The sequence below is a fragment of the Callorhinus ursinus genome, unplaced genomic scaffold, assembly GCF_003265705.2.
Source record: "Callorhinus ursinus isolate GAN/ISIS: 27379988/994484 unplaced genomic scaffold, GSC_fseal_2.0 scaffold1, whole genome shotgun sequence".
NCBI classification, from domain to species: domain Eukaryota; kingdom Metazoa; phylum Chordata; class Mammalia; order Carnivora; family Otariidae; genus Callorhinus; species Callorhinus ursinus.
In genome coordinates, this window is record NW_027397063.1 from 72,490,917 (window position 1) to 72,515,335 (window position 24,419).

Consider the following 24,419-nt stretch of genomic DNA (forward strand, 5'->3'; position numbering starts at 1 on the left):
TAACTGACCAGCTTCTGAGTTTAGAACACTGTTAGTAGAGACTTCTGATATCAGAGAAGCCAAAGGGACAGTTTCAAGAAGTCATTAACTGTGTTGAATGCTATGGGTGACCAATAAGATGAAGAATAAAATGGTCCTCAATCATTCAAATATGATTACCATGACTATACTAAAATGAATTCATTTTGTATTTTTACTTTTTTATACATTTCAATATCTTCCTAAAATTTATATATTACTTAGTCCTTTTTCAAAATGAGCTACTTAACAACATATTGGTCTGAGATAATCAAAGAATATAAAGTGTGCATGAAACCTAGCAGAGTATAGGGTAAAGGCTCTTTGAACCAGACAGCCTGAGTGCCTACCATGATTCTACTGTTTACTGGTTGTATGATATTAGGCAAGTTATTCAACCCTCTGTGTGTCTGTTTACACCTATAAACATCTATAAAATGGATAATTACTCAAGTATGTTATGAAGATTAAATGAGATACTTGCCAGACACACAGCACACAAATAATATGAGCCATGATTATAGACATCTGTGTTGTGTACACTAAGTTCTAGTCTCAGTTCAAACCTCCCAGAGTTGGATTTAAAACATACGCCCAAGAGGTGCCTGACTGGCTCAGTCGGTAGAGCATGTGACTCTTGATCTTCGGGTTGTAAGTTCAAGCCCCACGTTGGGAGTGGAGCCTATGTAAAAAACACACACATATGCCCAAGATAAACAGTGTATACACAACATAAATACATGTTTAAAAAAAAAAATCTGTCTAAAAGTATTTCTCAAGTCAAGGGCACTAAACCAGATGCTGGGAAAAATCAGTTCCTAGACTTACAAAGTTTAGCTGGGAAAGACTGACACTGAGTAAGTAATTTAATTGCATGGTATTTTACAAAGAAATGCACCTGACTTAATCTGGGAGTCAGAGGAAGCAACATTTAAGCTCAGACTCGAAAATAAACAAGAGCTGGTTAAGCTAAAAAGAAACAGGAAAGAATTTTTACGTGGAGAAAACAACATGGGAAAAGACTCTGAGTTAAGAGAGAATAGGGATGTCAAGAAATTGAAAATTCCAGCATGGTAGGGACACAGAGAATTAGGGGGACAGGTGAGGATGTATGATGCAGAAACTGCTAGGGAATTTAAAATATCTTAAAACCCAGAGAGCCTCATGTCTACACTTGATATACATTTCTCTCTAGAATAAAGTGCAGTAAGAATATGTACAGAAGTGGCTACGGTAATATACCAAGAGAAGAGGAGAGTGACCCGCACCAGGATGGTGGCAGAATGGATGGCGTGATGTAAACAGAGTAGGCACATAGTCAAGGGGCTGAATCAACAGGAACAAGTGAAAGATAAGAATCACTCAACTTGTTTTAGGTATATAGTGGCTCCATTCACTTAAAATAGGGACCATCAGGGCGCCTGGGTGGCTCAGTCGGTTAAGCGACTGCCTTCGGCTCAGGTCATGATCCTGGAGTCCCGGGATCGAGTCCCACATCGGGCTCCCTGCTCAGCGGGGAGTCTGCTTCTCCCTCTGACCCTCTTCCCTCTCGTGCTCTCCGTCTCTCATTCTCTCTCAAAAAAATAAATAGAATCTTAAAAAAAAAAATAGGGACCATCAGCAAAGGCTTCATGAAGGGATGTTCTTGAGCTTGAGGTACTTCTAAAACATCCAAGTGGAGATGTAAATGGGCAACTTACTATATGGATCTCAGAACTTGGAAAACAATCTAGGTTGGAAATACTGGTAAGATAGGCCTTTGTCTATATCACCTACGGGGTGAGAAAGCAATGATTCTTAAACTTTAACCTGCTTAAGAGTCACCTCAGGGGTAATTACAAATCGTGATCACCAATCCCAGAAAGCCTGATTCAGCAGACCTAGCATATAATTCAAGAAAAAGCACTGTTAACCAATCCTCTCAAGTGATTTTGAAATAAATGGTCCAGACAACATCTTGAGAACACTGACTCCGAAACAAGAGAGTATTGTGAAGAATTCTAATGTTTATTGGTTAAAAAGATGAGAAGGAAAAAGGAACAAAGCAAGCCAGTAAGCAGCAAGAGACAGAGAAAAAACATGAAATGTAGGACACCAGAGAGGTCAAAGGGACAGACTGTTTCAAGAAGTCATTAACTGTGTTGGACACTATTGAGGACCACTAAGAGTAAGGAAAAAAGGGCCCACTGAATTTACAGCCATGGAATGAGAGGGCGGTGAGTAATGAAGACAACACTTAAAAGATGTTTGGCTCTGTACAGGACATGCAAACAAGAGGCAGCAGGCTACTGGGGAGGGCATGGAGCTAAGAAGGGATCTGTTTGCTGTTTGACTCTGTTTTGGGATGCAGAACACTTGACCAGAAACAACAGTGAGGCTCAAGATGTATGAGACAGAGAACACTTTAATTCCTTTTAAATCCTACTAGTTATTATACAAATATAGTTATAGGTTCAAATCTTTTCTCAGATAAATAAAAGCCACAGTGTATCAAAAATATTACAAGATCCCAAAGTTATTTTCTATAGTTAAGAAAGGACAAAATATTGATTGGTCTTTGGAAAACAGCGAAAATACCGAACGGTGCTATATATCCTCACTCTAAGGAAAAGGTGGGGCTCCTCATCAAAGGCAAAGATGAAAACTGAGGCAGCAGGAATGAGTGCCACCTACTGGTAAAATATAAATTCTCAGTATTTTAACTGAAATAGAAACCAGTCTTACTAGAAATTTCAACTAACTGGATTAGAGGTTATGTTTCCAATGATCATTTCTTCACACTGATAGAGAATATCAGATCTTCCCACCCCACAAAGAAAGTCTTTGGTCTGCTGGTCTTCCTCTATTTCAAAACATTCAACAGTAGGAGGCACATAAATCCAAGAGCTTTTACATTTTCTGTAGGTAATTTTAAATTGAAATACACTGCCTCCTAATTTCTACCCACTGATACTAGCCTTCCTTCTGCTACAATATGGTAAACCCCCATATTGGAGGCCTTCATCATCTGAAGGCAGGCATGTCTCCACTTACTTAGCCATCAGATTAAACAAACCCAGTATAGTTTTTTCAAATGCTGTTCTTTAAATCTCCCACCATCCTAGTTGTGGGATGTAGCTTAATCTGTCAATAGTCCATAAAGAATCTCAGAACTTTTATTTCCAACAGGTAACCCAGTAGTACTATTACTTACCTTTTCTGGGCCTTCACACACTATTAACTCATGCTAAGTTTGTGGTCAACTGAAATCCTGTCCAGCGAGATCCTCCCAATCTAGTACTCATGTAATTTAATTATTTGGATCTAATGCAGTCCTGATGTTCATCCTTGTTAAATTTCATCTTGTAACAATTTTGACGGCATTTTGTCAAGATCATTCTGAACCTTGATTCTTGATGCCACCTAAATTTCACAAGCCACACACTATATCTTCATCCAAATCAATTATAAAAAATTGGATATGAAAGCGCCCTAAAATGCAATTAATACTAAGCCACCAAACAATACTCTTTTGGGTAGGGATGTTTATCTAGCTGCAAATCTATTTACTATTTACCAATCTATTTACTACTCACTGATCTATTTCAGCCATTAGGATAATGGAAAATTTAGACAAATGCTTGAATGAAAACAAGGTATCATGTGACAGGCATTCCATGAATATACCGTCCTCATATTACTTTCAAAAAGGTAATTTATTAGTTTAACATGGTCGTTTTCAAGTGAACTCATGGAAAATGTTCATAAACCACACTGGAGTTATCAGTGGATACTTTCCTAAGTCCTCTTCCTTTAAAAAAAAAAATACACTTTAAGAATCAACCTATTTAATGATTTCATGATCAACTATTTAAGACTAAACACTTAAAATGGCAGATTTGTGGCTAACCATACATGTATTTCACTCATTCTAATGGGCTAAAGATCACCTTTTCCAGAATAAAATTGTCCTCCTGAGTGAAATAAATTACGTCTCCTCTGCTTAGGCATCCATGCTTAACTGAACATACTTTATTTAAAAATCAATCCAAAGTTACTTAAAAATTATGAATAGCGACACAGATTGTTCAAACAGTATCTGAGTTATAATTCCACTGGGTTTTGAGATTTAAACAATCATTATGCAACGAACTATATGTCACATTTGCTGGCCTTCAGCTTTTTCTTTAATATATTTTTAACTAGGCGGGGCGCCTGGGTGGCTCAGTTGGTTGAGCGACTGCCTTTGGCTCAGGTCATGATCGTGTAGTCCCAGAATTGAGTCCTGCATCAGGCTCCCTGCTCAGCAGGGAGTCTGCTTCTCCCTCTGACCCTCCCCCCTCTCATGTGCTCTCATTCTCTCTCTCTCAAATAAATAAATAAAATCTTTAAAATATACATATGTTTTTTTAACTAGGCTTTTCCACTTTAAACACCATTTTCTCTGCTCATAGAAAATGGAAGCAAAATAAGAAGTGCTGTTCTTTAGTAGAGTATAGCAATCCAGATGCGGACCCTGAGGCCCAGCTTCCTGGATTCTAATCCCAGCTCTATCATTTATGAACTGGGTGACCTGGAACAGGTTACTTAACCTCTCTGTCCCTCAGTCTCATCTGTAAGTGTGAATAACAACACTACCCACCTTACAGAGTTATGAAAGAATGAAATGAGTTAATATGTGTAAAGCATTAACAGTGTCTGCCACATAGTAAACATTAAATGGGTTAGACGTTTGCTCTAATTCTCATTCTTGATCCCCTATTAATATCAGTCTCCCTTTCTCATGGATCCTTTCCCTGCACTTGCTCTGAAAATAACCATATAAAACAACAGTTAGGAGCTGGGCTCTGAAACCAGAAAGGCCTAGATGGGAGTACTGGCCCACCACTTACCAGCAATGCTACCTTGGAAAATCACCTAACTTTTTCCAGCTCAACTTCCCTCATCCATGCAATGGGGATTAAAAACAGCATCTGTCTTCGTGGGGTTTTTGTGAGAATTAAATAAAAATTATATTAAAAAAAAACTTTACATAGTACCTGGCATGTAGTAGATACTCAGTGAATCTTGGTCAAAATCCCTTTATGGGTTGCCCTCAGCATTTTGGTAGCACAATCTGGGGGCTATTTTCCTTTCCGACAGTCTTAGAGGTTCATGATGCCTTTGACATATATCTTTGATTATCTGCCACTCTCCATCTTTCATAGCTGGTCTGTGCTTTGTAGACAGATACTTCTCTCAACATTCCTCCCCATTTCCTTTCTTTTTGAATTTTTGTGGTTATTATGTCAAAATTTAAGAATTTCCTGTTCTTTGTGAGCCCATTTGTTTTTTGAAGCCTATAACCATGAGACTGTGCCCGTATTTTTCTTCTGAAACATGTGCTTTCTAACATATAGGATTCAAGCTGACTTATTTCTCAACATTATTACAATCTTTAAAGTAAAGTGGTATTTTTTCCCCCCTCAAGAGTCTATCCATTCTATTTCCCTACTTATTGGTAAAAAGTAAATCCAGAATAATGGTTCCCACCACTGTTTCCTCTACCTTCTAGGAGACTCAATCATTAATCAAAAATTGTAGCAGATACTCTTTTAGCAGAATGAAACTTCCAATATATATCTAAAGAACACATCCCTATTACAGTTTGTTTCTCTGTAAATTTTATAACCTGGATTAGACACAATCACCTATAGTCCCTGTCATGGAAGATTCTTTTGCATTTCCCCACCAGAACACCACCTTTTTCCTTTCTTCTTTTACAGCTCTCTGCCACATTCTTCCCCAGCACAGTGGTTTCTGTATCACACATATACACATACACCCCTCATTAGCCCCTCCAAGTGTTCCCTGTTAGAGGTTTCTTTCCAAAAAGTGTACCTTTCAATGGCCAAAGTTCTTTCATAAATACCATCCCATCACTTCTTGGTAATAGACATTCCCTTGTTAAAATATTATATATATTATATATAATATATATAATATATATATATATATATACTGCAATGGTATACGCAAATTTATTTACATACAAGGTATTAGTGCCAAACAGTATTGTTCCCAGTATGGCTTTCTTTTTGCCATATGCCTTCCTCCTAAGTTATCTGATTTCATAATTTTATTGGGGCTTATTCCTCTACTTTACTGATAAATTTAATGAGCCTACAACAAGACAGTAATAAAAGTTACTCTGCCAGAAGCTCTCTACCGTAGCATCAAAGAGCACAACTCAGGAAACCAAACCCTCCGCTCATACCCTCCAGCTCTTAACTGCACTATCCATCCTTGTCTTGCAAAGGTACTGGCATCGAACGGAGTTGTGGAAATATATAAGCTGTGGCTGCTCTTCAGAACATCAAAACCCCTAGATTTCTTCTAAGTATTTCCATTAATGTACACAAGAAAAATTCTTTTGACTGGATTGCAAACTTAAGATAGCAAGGACCACGTCTATTTTACACACTGTACGTCCAGTGCCAGGGGCTGTGTACTTTGCCATACAGACCAAGTTCTGCCCACAGCCCGTCTCTGAATGGCTCATAGCTAAGAACAGTTTTTAAATTTTTTAAGGGCTGGTTTAAAAAAAAAAAAAGAAAGAAAACAAAGAGGAATAAGTGAGAGACCATATGGCCCGTTCTCAAAGCCTAAATTTTCCCATTGGGCCCTTTTTAGAAAACGTTTGTTGACCCTCCGATTTTTGTTAAAAGTGAAGGCAGGGAAGGGAGAGGTGAGGGAGCTCAAAAAATGTGAGGAGGACGAACAGAGACTTGCAATAAATATAACTGCAGATCACAACAAACAGTACAACTCGCATAATAAAAGTTGTACAGGTCTTTACATTGTTCCTTGCCTTCCATTTTCATTGAGTTCCAAGAGAAACTAAAGACCATTCATTAGCCTATTTTAGAGATCTTTCTCTGGGGGGTAACCAATCTGTTGCTGCATTGCCGGTGCTCCTAGAACTAAATTTAAACCCTGGTAGTACACCTCCAACTAGCCTAGTTAACAAAAATGTTAGTTATCAGAAAGGTGTCAGCCCCTGTAAGGTGTCAATTCACAGGTATGCACCCTTATAGACACATCCTTTCCTTCCACATAGCACTAAGTAGCTAATTGCATCAACACTCCACAACATTTTAGGCGTCTGTTCCCATGTGACCTGTTACTTCAAAATTTCATCATTTAGAATGCTCCAAAAGCCCTGAAATAAAGTTGTGAATGCTGAAAAATGTTGAACCAAAACAGGAAAGTCCCACTCTCAAGTACTATAAAGGAGCAGTATTAGACCTATTCATAGCACTGTCTCTTAGAAGCACATGCAAAGGTGTACCTGAAAATGCTGCTCCATCACTTGGATTTTTCCCTGGTCTGGACACTTTTTCAGAGCTCGATCTGCATAGTGGAACAGGATTTCTACCATCTGTAAGGAAAATAGCCTTGTATAGAAAATCAAAACATACTCTAATATTTTTCAATACTTAATATACATGGATCTTCCTAAATAATACAGAATCAAGCTTTATTAAAAATATAATTTAAAATTTTAGTGCCTTATTTCCCATTATTTTTAACCCTAGACTAATTTCTTTCAGCCTCAGGGCTACTACTAATTTGCTCATCTCCAGGTTCTAGACCTCAGTGGTATCTTTGTTGCTCAGGAAATTAAAAACTGAAGGTAAGCTCTTCAGAAATGCTCTGCTATAGGTCTTTCCCTCAAGAACACAGATAGAACACAAATTCCTAAAGTTAATTTTAGCAGATACTGAGAAAATTATTCATGAGTCTGAAAAGTGACCAATTTCTATTCATGTTTTCTATATGCTTACACTAATTTGAAATATAATTTTTACCAATGCATTTGCACAATAAAAAAAGAGCAATGACTATATAATAAATGGAGTCAACCAAGTCTAGATTGGGAAAACAAAGCCAACATTAAATATTAGCATTAATGCTAATTAATAATAATAATAATACAACAGCCCTCTCTGCTACCTCAGGCAACACAAACACACATGTAATATTTCTATTTCTCATAATCACCTGTTTATGAAAACTAACACATGTCAACTTTTTATGGGCTATAATTAGGCTCAGAAATAATCCAGATCTTTGGCTTTCTCCCTCCTCCTTTCTGCTGTCTTTTGGCTATTTTACAATTTTATCATCTTCATAAGAGTGAGCAAGGGAAAAAAGGAAAGGTGATAAAGTTTAAACACATTCAGGATGACACAAGGGAATTCTAACCTGACTTTTTTTTTTTAATATACTTTCTCCTTGACTGTAGCCACTTACCTAATTATGCCCCTAAATTATTAACTAATACCAAAAACAAACCTGCACTGTACCCAAGTAAAGCCCCTATTAAAATACTCACTCGATCTGCAACAACAGCCTTTCGCTTACTGGCATCCCCGGATAATCCTGTAGAGAAGCAAAATCCAGCATGAAAACAAAGTCCACATCTTAAGGACTGAAACTGTTGTGGTCTTCTATTTACAACCCGTGCTAACAAGAGACATAATTATAACAAAAAGTGTACCTATCAATGGCCAGAGTTCTTTCATAATATGCCATAATAAGACCCATCTCCCAACTACCGGACCTGATAACATATCAATCTACCTCCCTTTTATCCCAACAGTAAATTCTTCTTATGAAAGAATTTAAAAAGCGACATTAAAACTCCAAATCCTGTCATTAATCTTTTTCAATGGAAGTCTGTAAGATTTGATAACATCTTGTTCATAAAATATTTGAATGCTAAGCTAACAAGTATTCTATGAGTGCTTATTATTAATATTATTATTCATTCTTTCTACTCTAAACAATGTCTACTACCCTGGTATTCTGTTAACTTACCCACTACTGCTTTTGCTTTTCCTTCATGGAAAGACCATGCAAGAGCCAAGGCTTCTGTAAGACAATCTTGTTTCAGGAGATGATCCACTCTCTAAAATGAATAAATGAGAAAAGCTAGACCCCTTTGTTTGACCAACTAGTAGTTGGAATTCCTATTCTACCTAATACCTTTTCAAAAGTTGTTACTTAACAGCTAAAATTATTCCAATAACCATGTAACTGTATTTGTTTTTTTTTTTTTTTAAGATTTTATATTTTATTTGAGAGAGAGAGAGCACATCCCCCATGAGCAGGGTTGGGAGAGGGAGAGAGGGAATTCCAAGCGGACTCTGTACTGAGCATGGAGCCCGACGCGCGGCTCTATCCCAGGACCCTGAGATCATGACATTAGTCAAAACCAAGAGTTGGACGGTCCACTGACTGAGCCACCCAGGCATCCCTGTGACTATCTTATTTCTAAGAAAAATAATTTCTTAACACACTGGATAGTACAGTGACTGTATGGGCTAATACAGGCAGCCACAAGGCCTAAATATGAAAAGAGACAAAAGCTAGAATGTCACTGTAACAAAAATGGCTCCTTGTTTATCACAACATCCATTCACTCCCTCCTCCCTAGTAACAAATCCCATGTGTACCTGAGACAGCAATATACCAGCTTAAGGACATTTCTAAGACTCCTTTGCAGCCACTTGGGGCCATGTGACTAAGTTCTGGCCAATGACAGGTAAGTGGAAGTGTTGTTTGGCCTTTCTGGGATACAACCTTAAAAGGCAGGGGCCAGCCCTTCTCTTCCCTTTCCTCCTGCCTGGAAAGTGGACTTCACAGTTAGAGCTCCAGCAGCCATACTGGCACATAGAATGAACTAGAGACAAGAATTCACACACAAGGATGGTGGAGCAGGGTGGTATGCCAAAGACCAGAGAGCTGCCGCACTAGCCACAGACTCCCTACCTCCAGAATGTTTTTACATGAGAGAGAAATCTTGTTGAAGCCACTGTTATTTTAAATTTTCTGATATATGTAGCTAAATGTAATCCCAATTTATAGCCAGTTTTATCAAATCAAGTACCTAATAGTGATTCTGATATACACTTCTAAAATTAAAAAGCACAAATCCAAATAATCTTTTCCTGCAAAGTCAAAACAGAAATGTTAAGATACGATCAATTCAGCAGCTCTAACATAAAATTACTTTAAACTCACCTCTCTCCAGCTTCTCAGCATCATCACATAAACAGACTGGAAAATAAAGAAACTGTAATTAAAATGATCATCTTTAACAGCCTTGCTTGGGAGACACATTTGTCCCAGTGCCACATCTCATTTTACATCTAAGGAAAAATACTGCATACTACAGTTAGAGGTATCTACTAAAGGGTTTTCAAGGGCCCACATTAAAGAGTAAATCAAACAAACATTTAATGGTCACTAAGTCTACGTCCAAGGAGTTAACTCCACACGAAAGGAACAAAGAATGCCCCAAATCCCTACACTAACTTAATATTATTTTGAATTTTAATAATGAAGAGATATTTCTCCAAGTTAAAAAAAAAATAAGGAACAAATTGATATACAAAAAAGTTCCTATTCCAGTGATTCTATTCTAAGTCAAACACCTCAATGCATTTTAATACATCCTAAGCTGATCTAAGCTAAAGGACATCTTAATCATATGACAAATATACATGATAAGGTATCTTCCTGGTCATGAAAACATAAATGCGAAGATTATGAAAGTATATCCTTGAATCAAGAAAATAAGCATCCTATGATAACCTAAATGAAAGTAAAAATACGTCTAAAAGTAGAGAAAATAAATAAGCTAAAGATCACAACGATATAACCCCTGAAAAGGGAGCCTGCCTCAGTCAGTTAGAGCATGAGACTCTTAATCTTGGGGTTGTGAGCTCAAGCCCCACATTGGGTGTAGAGTTTACTTAAAAGAAAAAAAAAATTCCTCTTGAAAAAACCATATATATATCTCCCCTAAAAGTTTCAGATTACTGCTGATCAATATTCACTTTATAATGCACAGCTCTCTTTACCAGAAACCTCCTCCAGCCATAACTACCCTGACACAAACAAATGCCAAGTTACAGAGTAGAGGAGCTTACTTTTGTCCCCAAATAAAAGATTTGACCACCATAGCTACTGATGGATTGATAACAAGCCTTCTCTCCAACCAAAGCCTATAAAAAAAAAAAAGTTAAAATTACATGCATTAGAAGTCTCATTAAGTTTTAAAGAATGTCAAGTACACAGACATTTTAGGTCAACATAGTTTTATCCCATAAATTAGTGGGGAAAAAATGTCAGTCAAGTGCCAGTCTGTCAGTGGAAATGGCAGAAAAGACAAAGTGCAAATAATTAATTCCCTGCTTACATATGGTCCTTTTATTTTTTCAGAATAACACAGACATGGGAAGAATATGCCAACTTACTAAATCTAAAGGGAAACTGTTGCAGTCTGCCCATTATTGGAAGACAGACATTCACTGCTTCGGGCAAAGACCAAGGCTTTTTGAAAATGGTAACCTCTAAGTTCTTTGAAATAAACATCAACCTAAAACACAAGGAGATACAGGAAGACAAAGCAGCATAATATATGGGAGTCAGCCTAGTCCAGCAAAAGAGAAACAAAACCTATAGTGTGATAAATTTGGACTGTGAATTTTGACTCTGTTACTTAAGGTATGACCCTACCCTAAACAAGCTTCAAACTTCTGACACTCAGTTTTCCCATCTTTGAAAAACCATGCAGTTTCCATGAAACTTAACTATGTTAATATTTACAAATGTCCCCAAATGTGTGAATGGTCAATAACCGATAACCATGAATTTTTAACTTTTCACTATGAAATTTAAAAATATATACAAAGGTAGGGAGAATAATACAATGAACACTCTGCATCCGTTAATCAGCCTCATTGATTACAAGATCATCACTGATCTTGTCTCACCTGTACTCCCACAGACTCTCCTACACACAGTATAATTTTGAGATGATTCTCAGATTTTGAATATTTCATTTATAACAATTCAGTATATGCATAATAAATTAGTCCTTTTTAACATAACCACAACTTCATTAGCATACTTTTTAAAATTAGTAATATGCAATAAGAATAAAATTCTCAATATGAAATATCCAGTATTTGGATTTCAAATGGTCTCATAATTTATGTCAAATGTTGTTGAGGTTTTTGTTGTTTTGTTTTTGCTTTTTCTACATTTCGTGTGTCTAAATCAAGATCCAACAAAGGGACACATATTGGAGCTGGCTGGTATGTCTCTTAATGCTCTTTAAAAGTTTACAGGTTTTGCCTCCACCTCACTCCTTTATTTTCCTTAAAATTTACTGCTGAGAAACCAGAATACTTATTCCATAGTTTCCTCCTATCTAGATTTTGCTAATTACATCCACACGGAATCTTTTCACATGTTCCTCTGTCTTCCATATTTTCTCTAGAAGATGCTTGATCAGAATCAGTGTCTTTTGCTTCGATTTTTGGGGGTTTTTTTTGGCAATACTACTTTACGATGTTAGCTATAAGATTTTTATAGATGCCCTTGTTTATATGGTTGAAAAAATTCCCCTTTATTCCTAGTTTGCTGAGTTTTCTCAGAAATGGATATTGAACTCTATCAAATGCTTGTCTTTTGGGATATTATGGTTTTTCTTTTATAATCAACTAATACAGTAAATTATACTGATTTTGAATGCCAAACCAGCCTTGCATGCCTTGGAAAAACACCATGTGATCATAATTTATTACTTTTTATACATTGCTGATTTCTATTTGCTAATATTTTAAGTATTTTTACTTCTATACTTATGAGAACATTAGTCTATAGTGTTCTTTATTGTAGTATCTTTGATTTTATTATCAGTCTTATAAAAGTTAGGTGCTCCCTTTTGCTCCCTTTTTTAAAAAGACTTTTGTGTACAATTGGCTTTTTCCCCCCCTTAAATATAACAGACCTCACTAGCGAAGCTATCTGGGCCTGGAGCTTCTCTACAGAAAATCAATCAATTTCTTTAACTGATGCAACAGTCACTTAGATTTTCTATTACTTGTTGAGTCAGCTTTGGTAATTGGTGCATTCCAAGAAATTTTTCCATTTTATCAAAAGTTGTTGAATTTATTGGCATCGAGTTATGCACGTATCTTTTTAATATCTATAGACTCTCCAGTGAGGACACCTCTCCCGTTACTGACACTGGTAATTGTGTCTTCTCTTTTTCTTGATTAATCTCATTAGAGGTTTACCAATTTTCTCTTTTAAAGAACCGGTTTTTGATTTCTTTGATTTTCTCTGTCCATTTTCTATTTAATTGATTTGTGTTCACCTTTTTATTTTTCCTTCAATCTAATTTAAGTTAATTTTGCTCTTTTTCCTTTTCCTTAATTAAGACAGAAGCTAAGGGCATTGATTGGAGATCTTTCTTCTTTTCTAAAGTATTTAATGCTGTAAGTTACCCTTAAAAAACTGATTTAATTGTAGACCACAGATTTTGATAAGTTATATATTCATTTTCATTCAGTTTAAAATATAGTCCAATTTCCTTTGAGCTTTCCTCTTTGACTCATGACTCAGCTGTTTAATTTCCAAATATTTGGTTTTTTTCCAGATTCACCCTGATGATTCCTTCAACAACTTATGGAAGTTTGTTTTACGGCCTAGCATATATCCTATATTGGTGCATGTTCCACATGCTCTTACAAAGTTATTAATCTGCTTTTGTTCAGAGGAATATTCTATAAATGTCACTTAGGTCAGTTGGTCAATAGTGTTTAAGTCTTCTATACCCTTAATGATTTTCTGTCTACTAATTCTAATAATGACTGAGAGGGATTTTGTGTAATTGTGAATTTGTTGGTTTCTCCTTTCAGTTCTGTCAGTGTTTGCTTCATGTATATTGCAGGTCTGATACTGGGTACTTAAATCTTTAAGGTTCTTATGTCTTCTTGTAACACCTTTTTATCAATTTGAAATTTCTCTTTATTTTTGACAATATTTCCTACTCTGAAAGCTAGTGATTATGATTAGAGTTTGCATGGTATGTCTTTTTCCATCACCTTACTTTTAATGTACCTGTGTGTTTATACTTAATATGTTTTATAGACAGCACAGAGTTAGTTCTTGCTTTTCTTTATCCAGTCTGACAATCTCTGCCTTTTAATTGAAATGTTTAGACTATTTCCACTTCCTATAATTATTGATATGGTTGGGTTTAGATTATCTTATTAACTGTTTTTTCTACTTGCCTGTTCCCTTTTCTTCATTGAATTTTTTTTTAACATCCTATTTTGTCACTATTATCTTACTTAGTTATACCACTTCTTCTTCATTGACTGCTCTAGTGTTTACAATATATAACTTTAACTTATCTCCTTCTACATTTAAATATTATACAATTTGATGTATAATGTAAATCCTTACAATGATATACTTCTATGCCCCACTCCCTGCTGCTATATACTATTTCTGTCATACACACTACTTCTACATTATCATAAACATTACAATATTATTTTTGTTTTAAATAGTCAATTGCTCTTATTAAATAACAGTACTGAAGTATAATTTATATACCACAAAATTCACTCATTAAATGTATAATTGAGTAACTTTTAATAAATTTACAGTTGCCCAACCACCACCAAGATCCAGTTTTAGAACATTTCCATCACTACGCAAAGATCCCTTGTACGCATTTCCAGTCAACCTTCATTCCTACTCCCAGTCTCAAGCAACCACTAATCTACATCTATCTCCATAAACTTGTCTTTCCTGGACAGCTCATAGAATCAAACAATCCTTCCATATGGTTTCTTTTACCTAACATAGTATTTTTGAAAAGGTTCGTCCATGTTGTAGCATGTGTCAGTAGTACATCCTCTTCATCGCAGAATAGTATTCTATTACATGGCTAAGTCACTTTTTGTTTATCCATTTACCAAGTGGTGGACATGTGGATTGTTTCCAATGTTCAGCTATTATGAATAATGTCACTATGAACATTTGTGAAAAAGTGTTTGTGTGGGCATATGTTTTCACTTCTCTTGGGTATACACCTAGGAGTAGAACCGCTCAAATAAATCCTTATGAATATGTTTAACATTTGGAGGAACCACCAGAATTTTTCCACAGCAGCTGTACCATTTCACACCAGCAGCATGTAACAGTCCCAGTTTTTCCACATCTTCACTAATACCTGTGAATGTCTGCCTGCCTGGTGGGTATGAAGTGATATCTCACTGCAGTTTTGAGTTGCATTTCGCTAATGATGAACAACGTTGAACATCTTGGCTATGCTTGTTGGCCATGTGTCTATCTTTGGAGATTACTCCAGTTGTTTTTGATGAGAAATCTGCTCTCATACTTATTGCTGCTCCTGTGCATTTAATGTATCTTTTCTCTGTGGCTGCTTTAATAATTTTTCTCTTTACCACTCATTTTGGTCAATCTATATATGGTTTCCTTTATTTTACCTGTGCTTGGGTTCAATGAGCTTCTTGAAAATTTGTGTTTATAGTTTTGGAAAGTTTTTGACCACTATTTCTTCCATTTCTTTTTGTCTCCTTTTCTTCAGAGATTCCAACTGCTCATTAGGCTACTCAGTGCTGTCTCACAGGTCACAAATATTTTTTAAAATTATTTTTTCTGTGTTTCATTTTGGATCGATTCTATTGCTATATCTTCAAGTTAACTAATGTTTTCTCCTATCATGTCTACTCTCTGACATTAATCCCATTCAGGGCATTTTTCATCTCAAGCACTAATAATTTTTATCTCTAGAAGTTAGATTTGCATCTTCTTTAGAATCTTCCATGTCACTACTTAACTTTTTAGATCTACAGACTATAGTTGTAATAACTGTTATGTCCTTATCTGCTAATTCTAACACCTGTTTCAGGTCTAAGTCAGTTTTGATTAATCTTTCTTCTCACTATAAATGGTGTTTTTCTTCTTCTTTACATGCCTAGTAATCTGATTGAATATCAAGACACTGTGAATTTTACCTTGTTGGGTTCTAGACATTTCTGTAGTATTAATATTCCTGTGCTTTGTTTTGTGAGGTAGTTAAGTTGCCTGGAAAACAGTCTGATTCTTTCTGGTCCTATTTTTAAGATTTGTAGTGGGGACCAAAACAGTGTTTACTCTGGTCCTAATTACTCGCCACTACAGAGGCAAGATGCCCCTGAGTATTCTACCCAATGCCCTATAAATCATGAAGTTTTCCAATCTGGCTGGTATAAACAAGCCAGTGTGAGCACTGGATAGAGTTCCTTCTAAACCCATCCAATAATTCTTTCCCTGACCTTGGGAAGGATAAGCATTTGCTGGTCAGTAGTCTGCTGAATACCCAAGGGGAACCACAGGTATAGTGCTTGCTCTCCTCTCCAGTACCTGGTCCTGCAAACTCAACCCACCTTAGTCTTCCAACAGTCTCAGCTTATGGAGTCCTTCAGGCTCCAACTGGATTCCTCATCCCTGAGCTATAGCCTGGAAACTCTCTCTAGGCTAGAATCTAGGATAATCACAGGGCTCATGTCACTTGTTTCCCATTTTGTCAGGGATTGCTGTCCTTCATTGCCTGATGTCCAGTATTTGAAAAGTTTTTTTTTTCCTTCTACACAGGAAAGTAAATCTAGTGCCCATTATTCCATCTTGGTCAAAATTGCAAGTTCAAAGTCTAACACCATTTCTAATAACCATTCAGACACAAGAAAATACTTAAGTGTGGGACAGTAATTAGTCTTTAGTGAATTCTACCGCATTACCATTTCTTACTCTGGATTGTCTTGGTTTCTAAATTCTGTGGCTGAAGACCCTTTCATATATTTTTTAAACTCTGAAGTTCTAATACCTCAGGGAAATTTGAGCAATGGCTGCATATCACACAGGTCTCATTAAATATGAACATCATTACTAATCTTTTTTCAAGAAATTACCCAGGAAAGCCTCTAAATTTCCTGCTTACAGATTGCTGGTTTAGGAAATCACAACTGTAAACTATCTGTGTAAATTGCTAAAGGCCATCATTGTGGTTGCTTAATATACAGTAAAATTAATACCAAGGTAATACTTGTGTGTCTTCCTTTTCTCCAGACTCCTACATTTCATCCATCCCCTATTCCTAAAGACTCTCCTTTCTTTCTCTCAAAGCCATCTTGATCTTTTAATGCCCACAGCCACCACACCTGCTCGAGCCTTTACAATCACCCAAGTCAGGCTACCTATCTCTAGTCATTCATCCCTTAAATCTATCAGGCTTATTACCACCATTTTAAACTTTCTAAAATATTCTGCTTTTACAATTTCTTTCTCACAAATTTTCAATTTCATTATTTTAGTATAAAAGTTAAAATTCTTTGGCATTAAATTAGTCACATTTCTGAATAGAAGGTAACAGGAATTACTGTTTTAGTTCACATTCCTGAATACTTACAAACACACCCATATCCACTTCAATCTAGACATAAAGATAACTAACTTCACACAGTTCCAATTTCTAAAACAAAAAACAAGAAAATACCAAGTTTATCAAAGCAATTCTAAGATAATGGATTACCCTTACCAGTGCCTGGCTAACATTTCCTCCAGTGGCTAGGGATTTGAAATGACTGCTGTTGTAGACCAGCTGAACTTCTGAGATCTCCACTGTTTCCAATTCCTCTTGAGTCTGCCGATCAATCACATGCAACTTCTCCACACTGTCCAAGAGCACAACTGTGCGTGAGTTTATCCACTGCAAATCAAGCACACCGCAAAAAAAAGGTGAGGCCCATCCCACACAATCATTCAGGACAAAAAGAAAGCCTGGACACTCAGTTAAATTATATTGACGATTTTACCCATTTAGTAACTTGATGACAACAAAATCACACCAAGAATTACTAGGTGACTGTAGTGGCTAGACAGCAGTGGATAATAGTGCATAACACAGTTCTGAGTTCTGACAGTGTTGAAATGATTCACAGTATTTAAAAAAAGGTAACTAAGAAGGGTACCTGGGTGGTTCAGTTGGTTAAGCATCCAACTCTTGATTTCGGCTTAGGTCATGATTGTGAAATCAAGCCCCGTGAGCTCCGCAGGGACATGGAGCCTGTTTAAGATTCTCTCTCTCCCTCTCCCTCTGTCCCTCCCTCTCTAAAAATAAATAAATAGGGGCGCCTGGATGGCTCAGTCAGTTAAGCGTCTGCCTTCGGCTCAGATCATGATCCCATGGTCCCGGGATCGAGTTCCACAACGGGCTCCCTGCTCAGCGGGGAGTGTGCTTCTCCCTCTCACTCTGCCTGCCACTCTTCCTACTTGTGTGCACTCTGTCAAATAAAAGAATCTAAAATAAATAAATAAATAAAATCAAAAAGGTAACAGAGTTTCAACAGATGTATTACAGTATATATTAGTTTTAGTAAAATTCTTTAAATGGTACACTGGCACAAATGACTTAAGCAAAATGACAAACTATGCATTTCTCATGTTTTTCACATTAGTTAAATAAAAGGGCAAATAAACCTCATAAACCTAGGTGGTCAAATAATTGTTAGCATTTACATAATACATACTTTAAAACAGAAGCATTCTAAAATATATATTTCCTTTAAAACTTCCCTACCAATTATGGGAGAGTTCCTTGCTTTTCTATTTCTCTATATTCCGAATTTTCTTTAATACGTACTATTATAATTTCAGAGATAATAACTTAGTAATATTAAAAATCTGAAGGATGCCATTTTGATAAATTTCTTGGGTTTTATGTATGATTTCTTTTCTTCTTAAAGATTTATTTATTTGAGAGCAAGAGAGTATGTGCATGTGAGTAGGGGGAGGGGCAGAGGGAGAGAATCTTCAAGCAGACTCCCGGCTGAGCGTGGAGCCTGACATAGGGCTTGATCTCATGACCCATGAGATCATGACCTAAGCTGAAACCAAGCAGTGATACCCAACTGACCTAGCCACCCAGGCACCCCTACAATTTCTTCTTTTCAAAACAATTTTTTAAAAAATTTCAATCCCTCCCCAGGAAATAAATGGAGTTTTAAAATCTGCTCAATTAGAATTCTAAGTTAGCCAGAATAAAGTACTTTCTCTCTCTGGTATTCACGTTGTTTTATTTATACGACCTATTCCATGTCATCAGAGATTATGTGCATACTCCCATATCAAAAACAACCAAGTTAAAATGATTACTTTTAACATAAGTGAAAATACACCCTTATCACTGTATTGTGGCTACTATAAGGGAAGGGTTTTGTTCTGTTTTTCCCCAAAAAATTTATCTCTCAGAAAACAGGGAGTTTGATGTTCAAATCATTTACAAAGAGCTCTCATAAGGTGCTCTCTCGATTATTTAAAAAAAAACAAAGTATCATTTAGGAAAGACACATTATCAGCCTTATACAACCTTAGTCAGTACTAGTTTTTAGATGCTACCAAAGGTCACCTGGTTTAAAGAGAATGACAAAGAGGGTCAGCAGGTTTAGCAATTACTCCTAAGATTAGACCCTCATAACTGCAACTGCTGACATTGTTGTAAACGAGACTTTTAATGGTAATTTATAAAGCAATGCAGTTACTGTCACATCATGGATAGGCCACAGGACAAATGAAAACACCTACTACCCTACTGTGGGGAGAATGGCTACTTGTGGTTGAGAGAAAATTTTCCAGGGACAGAATCATATGCAGATTTTAAGAGTGCCATATCTCAAACATCTTAAACAGAAGTAATTATGAATTCTAGGAAACAGTGTTAGATAATCCAACAGGAGTCCTGCTGATGACAAAGACACTGATGTCTTACATTCATGAGAAGAGTTTGAACAAAAATATTTCATGAAATGTGTATGGAAACAAAGTATCATTTCTAAATCGTCTATCTGTGAGATTAAAAGGCAATGTACAACTAAATAAATTGTATATTATAAAGAAAAGATCCATTTTATCTATATCCTTAAAAGTTACATATCATCAAGTTAGAGGAAAAATTTTTTTAGCCATTTTACTTGAAAAATGAGGCTCTGTCTCTTATTTAGGGGTGCCTATATTCTTGCATATACAAAATGTTTCACTGGATATTGATATGCCAAAAGCATTAATGACAGAAACCCAGAAATATTATAATTACAGTATTTGCAAAGCTGACACACTATTTGAAAAAAAAATTTTGATATAAAAAGAAATACTTTTTTTAAACCCAAAAGTTGCTTAAAACAGAGATGTATGGTGGAGGAAAAAGTTCTCCAAAGTTTTTAGCCATGAAAAAAAAGAATAAATTAGATAAACTTCTGAACCAGTTAGGACAAGCTCAGAAGTACAAAAATGTGTTTACAAAGAAAGCTGGGCAACGATCCTCAAGAAACCCACCCAAATTCTTCTGAATTAATTCCCCTCTGAACTAATCAGGACATCAAAGAAAACTTTTTCTGACCCTGCCACTGTGTGGCAGGCAGGCCATGGGCTGAGAGGCAATTAAAAGGAAGGTGGCATCAGGGCAGCTGGATGGCTCAGTGGGTTAAACGTCTTGATTTCAGCTCAGATCATGATCTCAGATCAGGTCAGAGTGAGACTGACCCTGTGTCGGGCTCCGCGCTGGGCATGGAGCCTGGGTAAGATTCTCTCTCCCTCAGCCTCTCCCTCTCCTCTCTCTTGTTCTCCCCACTCCCCGCCCCAGAAAAGTAATGTGGCATTACACCAAACTCAGACTCCATTACTTCTGTCCATATTTTACATAATCCCCGATGTCAGGGTTCATGGCAGAAATCCTAGCGGTGCTAATACACGGGGTCTCAGAACAATTACCTGAGATAAATGGGCCACATTAACCTGAGTACTCACAGTAAAGTTGATGAGGTCATAGTAGAGGTGAAGGCGCTTTTGCTTAGTAACATGTATTGCTCCAGACTCATCTCTCTTAACCTGATGGTGAAATAAAAACAACCTAAATACCAGCTATGTTTTGAGGGGCTTTTGTAGCTACTTAATTATACTCCACCTAGAAAATGAGTTCCATTCACAGTATGGACAAGCCCAAATCGCTGGCGATTAAAGAAACTATTACACAAATGAAAAAAATCATTCACACCATGATTCGTACAAAATATGAGGCACATCTGCTCAGTGGTCTGGCTGTCGGTCCTGTAATGTGTTCACTCTGCTATAATTCAGAACAAATTAACTGCATCCCATCAGCGACTGTACTCAGCTACAGTTAAAACATAAAATGGGACTAACCACATGGTATGATAAAGTCAAAAAGTCCATTAAAAAAAAAAGCTGCAGTGACAAAACTAGACTTTTCTGAAGTATACTGTCACAGCTCAAACAGCCCAAAATGTCCCAGGAGAACCTCAAGTGTCAATATTTATTTACATATGTGTACCTGCACCCTTATAATTTGCTCTCCCTGCTTCCGCTCCAAGGTGACAGAGCATGCAGAAGAGAGCCCGATGTACATCTGACCCTTGTGAAATGCAGGACATCCTAGTCAACCTGGGCTGCCTGACACTCTCCCAGAGTAGCCTCCTAGGTGGCTTCCTTTCCCTTCAAGTCCCAATCCCTTTGTTTTCTAATCCCATCACTTACAGTGTTGGCCTCACCAGATACCTGAACAAACAACGAAGCCCTCCTAATGCAGGCCCTTCACATACACTCATCTCTGCTTCACTAAGTCACTTACCCTGGAAGAAACAATGTGCTAGTAGAAGGAGCATGTGATCTAGACGCCTGTGCTTCGGTTCCACTATTACAGCCATGTGACCCAGGGCCAATCAGTTGAAAAATGAAAATAAACACCAAATTGTTCCCTATCTGGCATATACTGAAAGTGTTTTACGAACAAAAAAACAACGCCAACATCACCTATTGTGATTCACTGGAGTCCTTGCTAAAGAAGATCACTTCACTTATACATAGTCTAAATCCCACCCCCTCCACCCTGCTTACTATTACCTCTCCCTTGCTGGCATATTCACTCACTCTTTTTTTTTTTTTTTTAAAGATTTTATTTATTTATTTGACAGAGAGAGAGCTAGCGAGAGCAGGAACACAGGCAGGGGGAGTGGGAGAGGGAGAAGCAGGCTTCCTGCCAAGCAGGGAGCCCGATGTGGGGCTCGATCCCAGGACCCTGGGATCATGACCTGAGCCGAAGGCAGGAGTTTAACGACTGAGCCACCCAGGTGCCCTCACTCACTCCTTTTTAAGGGCACTTTTCCTTTTGCTATCTAACATGTTTCTGACTTCTCCATCTTCAAATAAAAAACAAAAACAAAACCCTTTCCCTGATTTGCTTTTTACAGATATTTAACCATTCTCTTTCCTCTTGCAGCCAAACACTATGAATGTTAAGTTTGCTCTTCTCGATGCCCATTTCTTTAATAAGGCTCTACCATGTAGCTTCCATCTCCATTCCACTGACGACTAGTCCTCTGAAAAGTTTCTAATCAACAACTGCTTGTGGGGGCGCCTTGGTGGCTGAGTCCGTTAAGCATCTGCCTTCGGCTTCAGGTCATGATCCTGTGGTCCTGGGATGGAGTCCCGCATCGGGCTCCCTGCTCAGTGGGGAGCCTGCTTCTCCCTCTGCCCCCCCCCCACTAGTCTTCTCTCTCTCTCTCTCTCTCAGTCCCTCAAAGAAATAAATCTTAAAACAAAGCAAAACAAAACCAACTACTTGCATATTCAACGGTCTTATCCTCAGTGGTCTTCTCTCTTGATCTTTATTTAATAATGGTATTACCCTGGAGCTGACATTGTCCTGAAGCCTCTCCTTTGTCTGCTGTGTGAGGCCATAGTGTCCTACTTCCCCTCCTACCCCTGTGTGCCTTTACTGGAACATTCTTTCTTGATTCCTTTTCTTTTCCCTTTCCCTTATAAGTACCTGCCAAGGCTACGTATGCTCTGGCTTTTGATTTTCACAGCTTCAACGACATTCTCTATCCTGAAATTCTCATTTGCACTCCAGACCTAGACTGCCGTCTGCCCAGAGGACATTCCCTGAGAGAACACTTAAGAATCCCACCTTCGCTTCTAACTTAACACATTCAAATGCTCTGTAACCCCAGCTCTTCAAATAATTCATGCTTCTAAAATGCAGTCAGAAACACAAAGATTCATTTATGTCCTTTAGTTCTGAAGTCCAGTAAAATGAGAAGCCTCGTCTTTCCTTCAAAATGTCATCCTTCACTCTCACTGCAACCAAGCATCCTTGTCTAAAGACCTCATAACCTGCTTTGGCACAAGAGCAAAACCCTCCATTTCCCTGCTATCACCTATAATCTATTTTTTCTGCTACTTCTATACTGATCTTCCTAAAATACCACTTTAATCACATCTTTACCTCTTTAATTAGCTAAGAACCTGTAACAACTCCTCATTACCTAGTCTAGGCCAATTATATTATAAAATCTGGATCAGGGGTCAGTAAACTTTTTTTGTAAAAGGACATACAATAAATAAATAAATATTCGACATTCTGTGGACCATACAGTCTCTGTCACAACTATTCAATTCTGCCACTATAGCATGGAAGCAGGCATAAATCATACATAATCAAATGGGCATGACTGCATTCCAAGAAAACTTTATTTATAAAACAAGTTATAAAATTTTATTTATAAAACAGCCATGGTGTGCCACCCCTTATCTAAATCTACACCATATATTCAACTTGATTTTCCACAGGTTTCTCACTCTCATTAATTCTATGAACATTTATTAAGCATCTACTATATACAGGCACAGTCCTCGTGGCTGGAATCTTTAGATTTATGGAGTTTTCACTTAACGAGAAAGAAAAATATGAGACAAGTGATTTTAAAAGTACTGAAAATTATCAAAGGAGAAGATGGAAGGTCTTGTGGGTATTATGTAGCAGAAAACAGTTCAGGAAGTCAGGAAGGCAATGTTAATCATGAGTTAGGTAGACTAAAGTGGAAGAGGGCACAGACCTTCCCCAGCAGAGGTGAGAGCATATGCAAAGACACTGAGGCCAGAGTCTAGTTAGACAGCTATGCCAGAGCCAACATAGAAGAAATGTCAGTGGTTTAGGCTAGGGAAGCAGTCAGTAATGGGGGAGACAAAAAGGGAGTAAATTCAGATGACAGAGACAGAGTCAACAGGATGCGGTGAAGAAGCAGAAATGAGGGAGAAAGGTAACTGAAAGACAACCCCTAGGTTTCTAGCTGGAGAAACTAGGTGGACAGTGGTGTCCCTGTTTCACTGAGCTAGGAAACCCAAAAAGAGATTATGTGGGCACATTCTTACCTCTATAACTTCAGTTCATCTCATTTCCCCCAATATGCATACCCACCATTCCTGCAGTAGTTGCTATATATCCTCCATAGAGTTTTCCATGGCCTATCCAGTCCATACCAATCTCTCCATACTCTGAACTTTTATCAACTTTTAGTTCTCATCACATAGTTGAATCCCTAAACATAGTAGTAGTAATCCCTAAACATCCCTAGTAATAATGAGCATACTGGCTTTGTTTCTAAAACAGTATTTGAAGTTGTGTAAAAGAAGAAATTATGTTTAATACTTCCTTT

The 24,419-nt window shown here is 37.3% G+C and overlaps 1 protein-coding gene across 5 annotated transcripts in view; it reads right to left on the reverse strand.

Annotated features, from left to right (window-relative positions):
• VPS8 (VPS8 subunit of CORVET complex) overlaps positions 1 to 24,419 on the reverse strand; it is a 254,459-nt gene that overhangs the window by 184,793 nt on the left and 45,247 nt on the right. For all 5 annotated transcript variants that reach the window (XR_012379318.1, XM_025877364.2, XM_025877349.2 and 2 more), the window contains exons 14-20: positions 20,713 to 20,793; positions 17,450 to 17,620; positions 10,977 to 11,051; positions 10,066 to 10,101; positions 8,860 to 8,950; positions 8,375 to 8,421; positions 7,328 to 7,417 (exon numbers count right to left, since the gene is read on the reverse strand). Coding sequence is in view for 4 of the 5 variants with exons in the window: in XM_025877364.2 (XP_025733149.1) it covers positions 7,328 to 7,417; positions 8,375 to 8,421; positions 8,860 to 8,950; positions 10,066 to 10,101; positions 10,977 to 11,051; positions 17,450 to 17,620; positions 20,713 to 20,793 (591 nt within the window). In the remaining variant the exon portion in view is untranslated. The remainder of the gene's footprint in view (positions 1 to 7,327; positions 7,418 to 8,374; positions 8,422 to 8,859; positions 8,951 to 10,065; positions 10,102 to 10,976; positions 11,052 to 17,449; positions 17,621 to 20,712; positions 20,794 to 24,419) is intronic.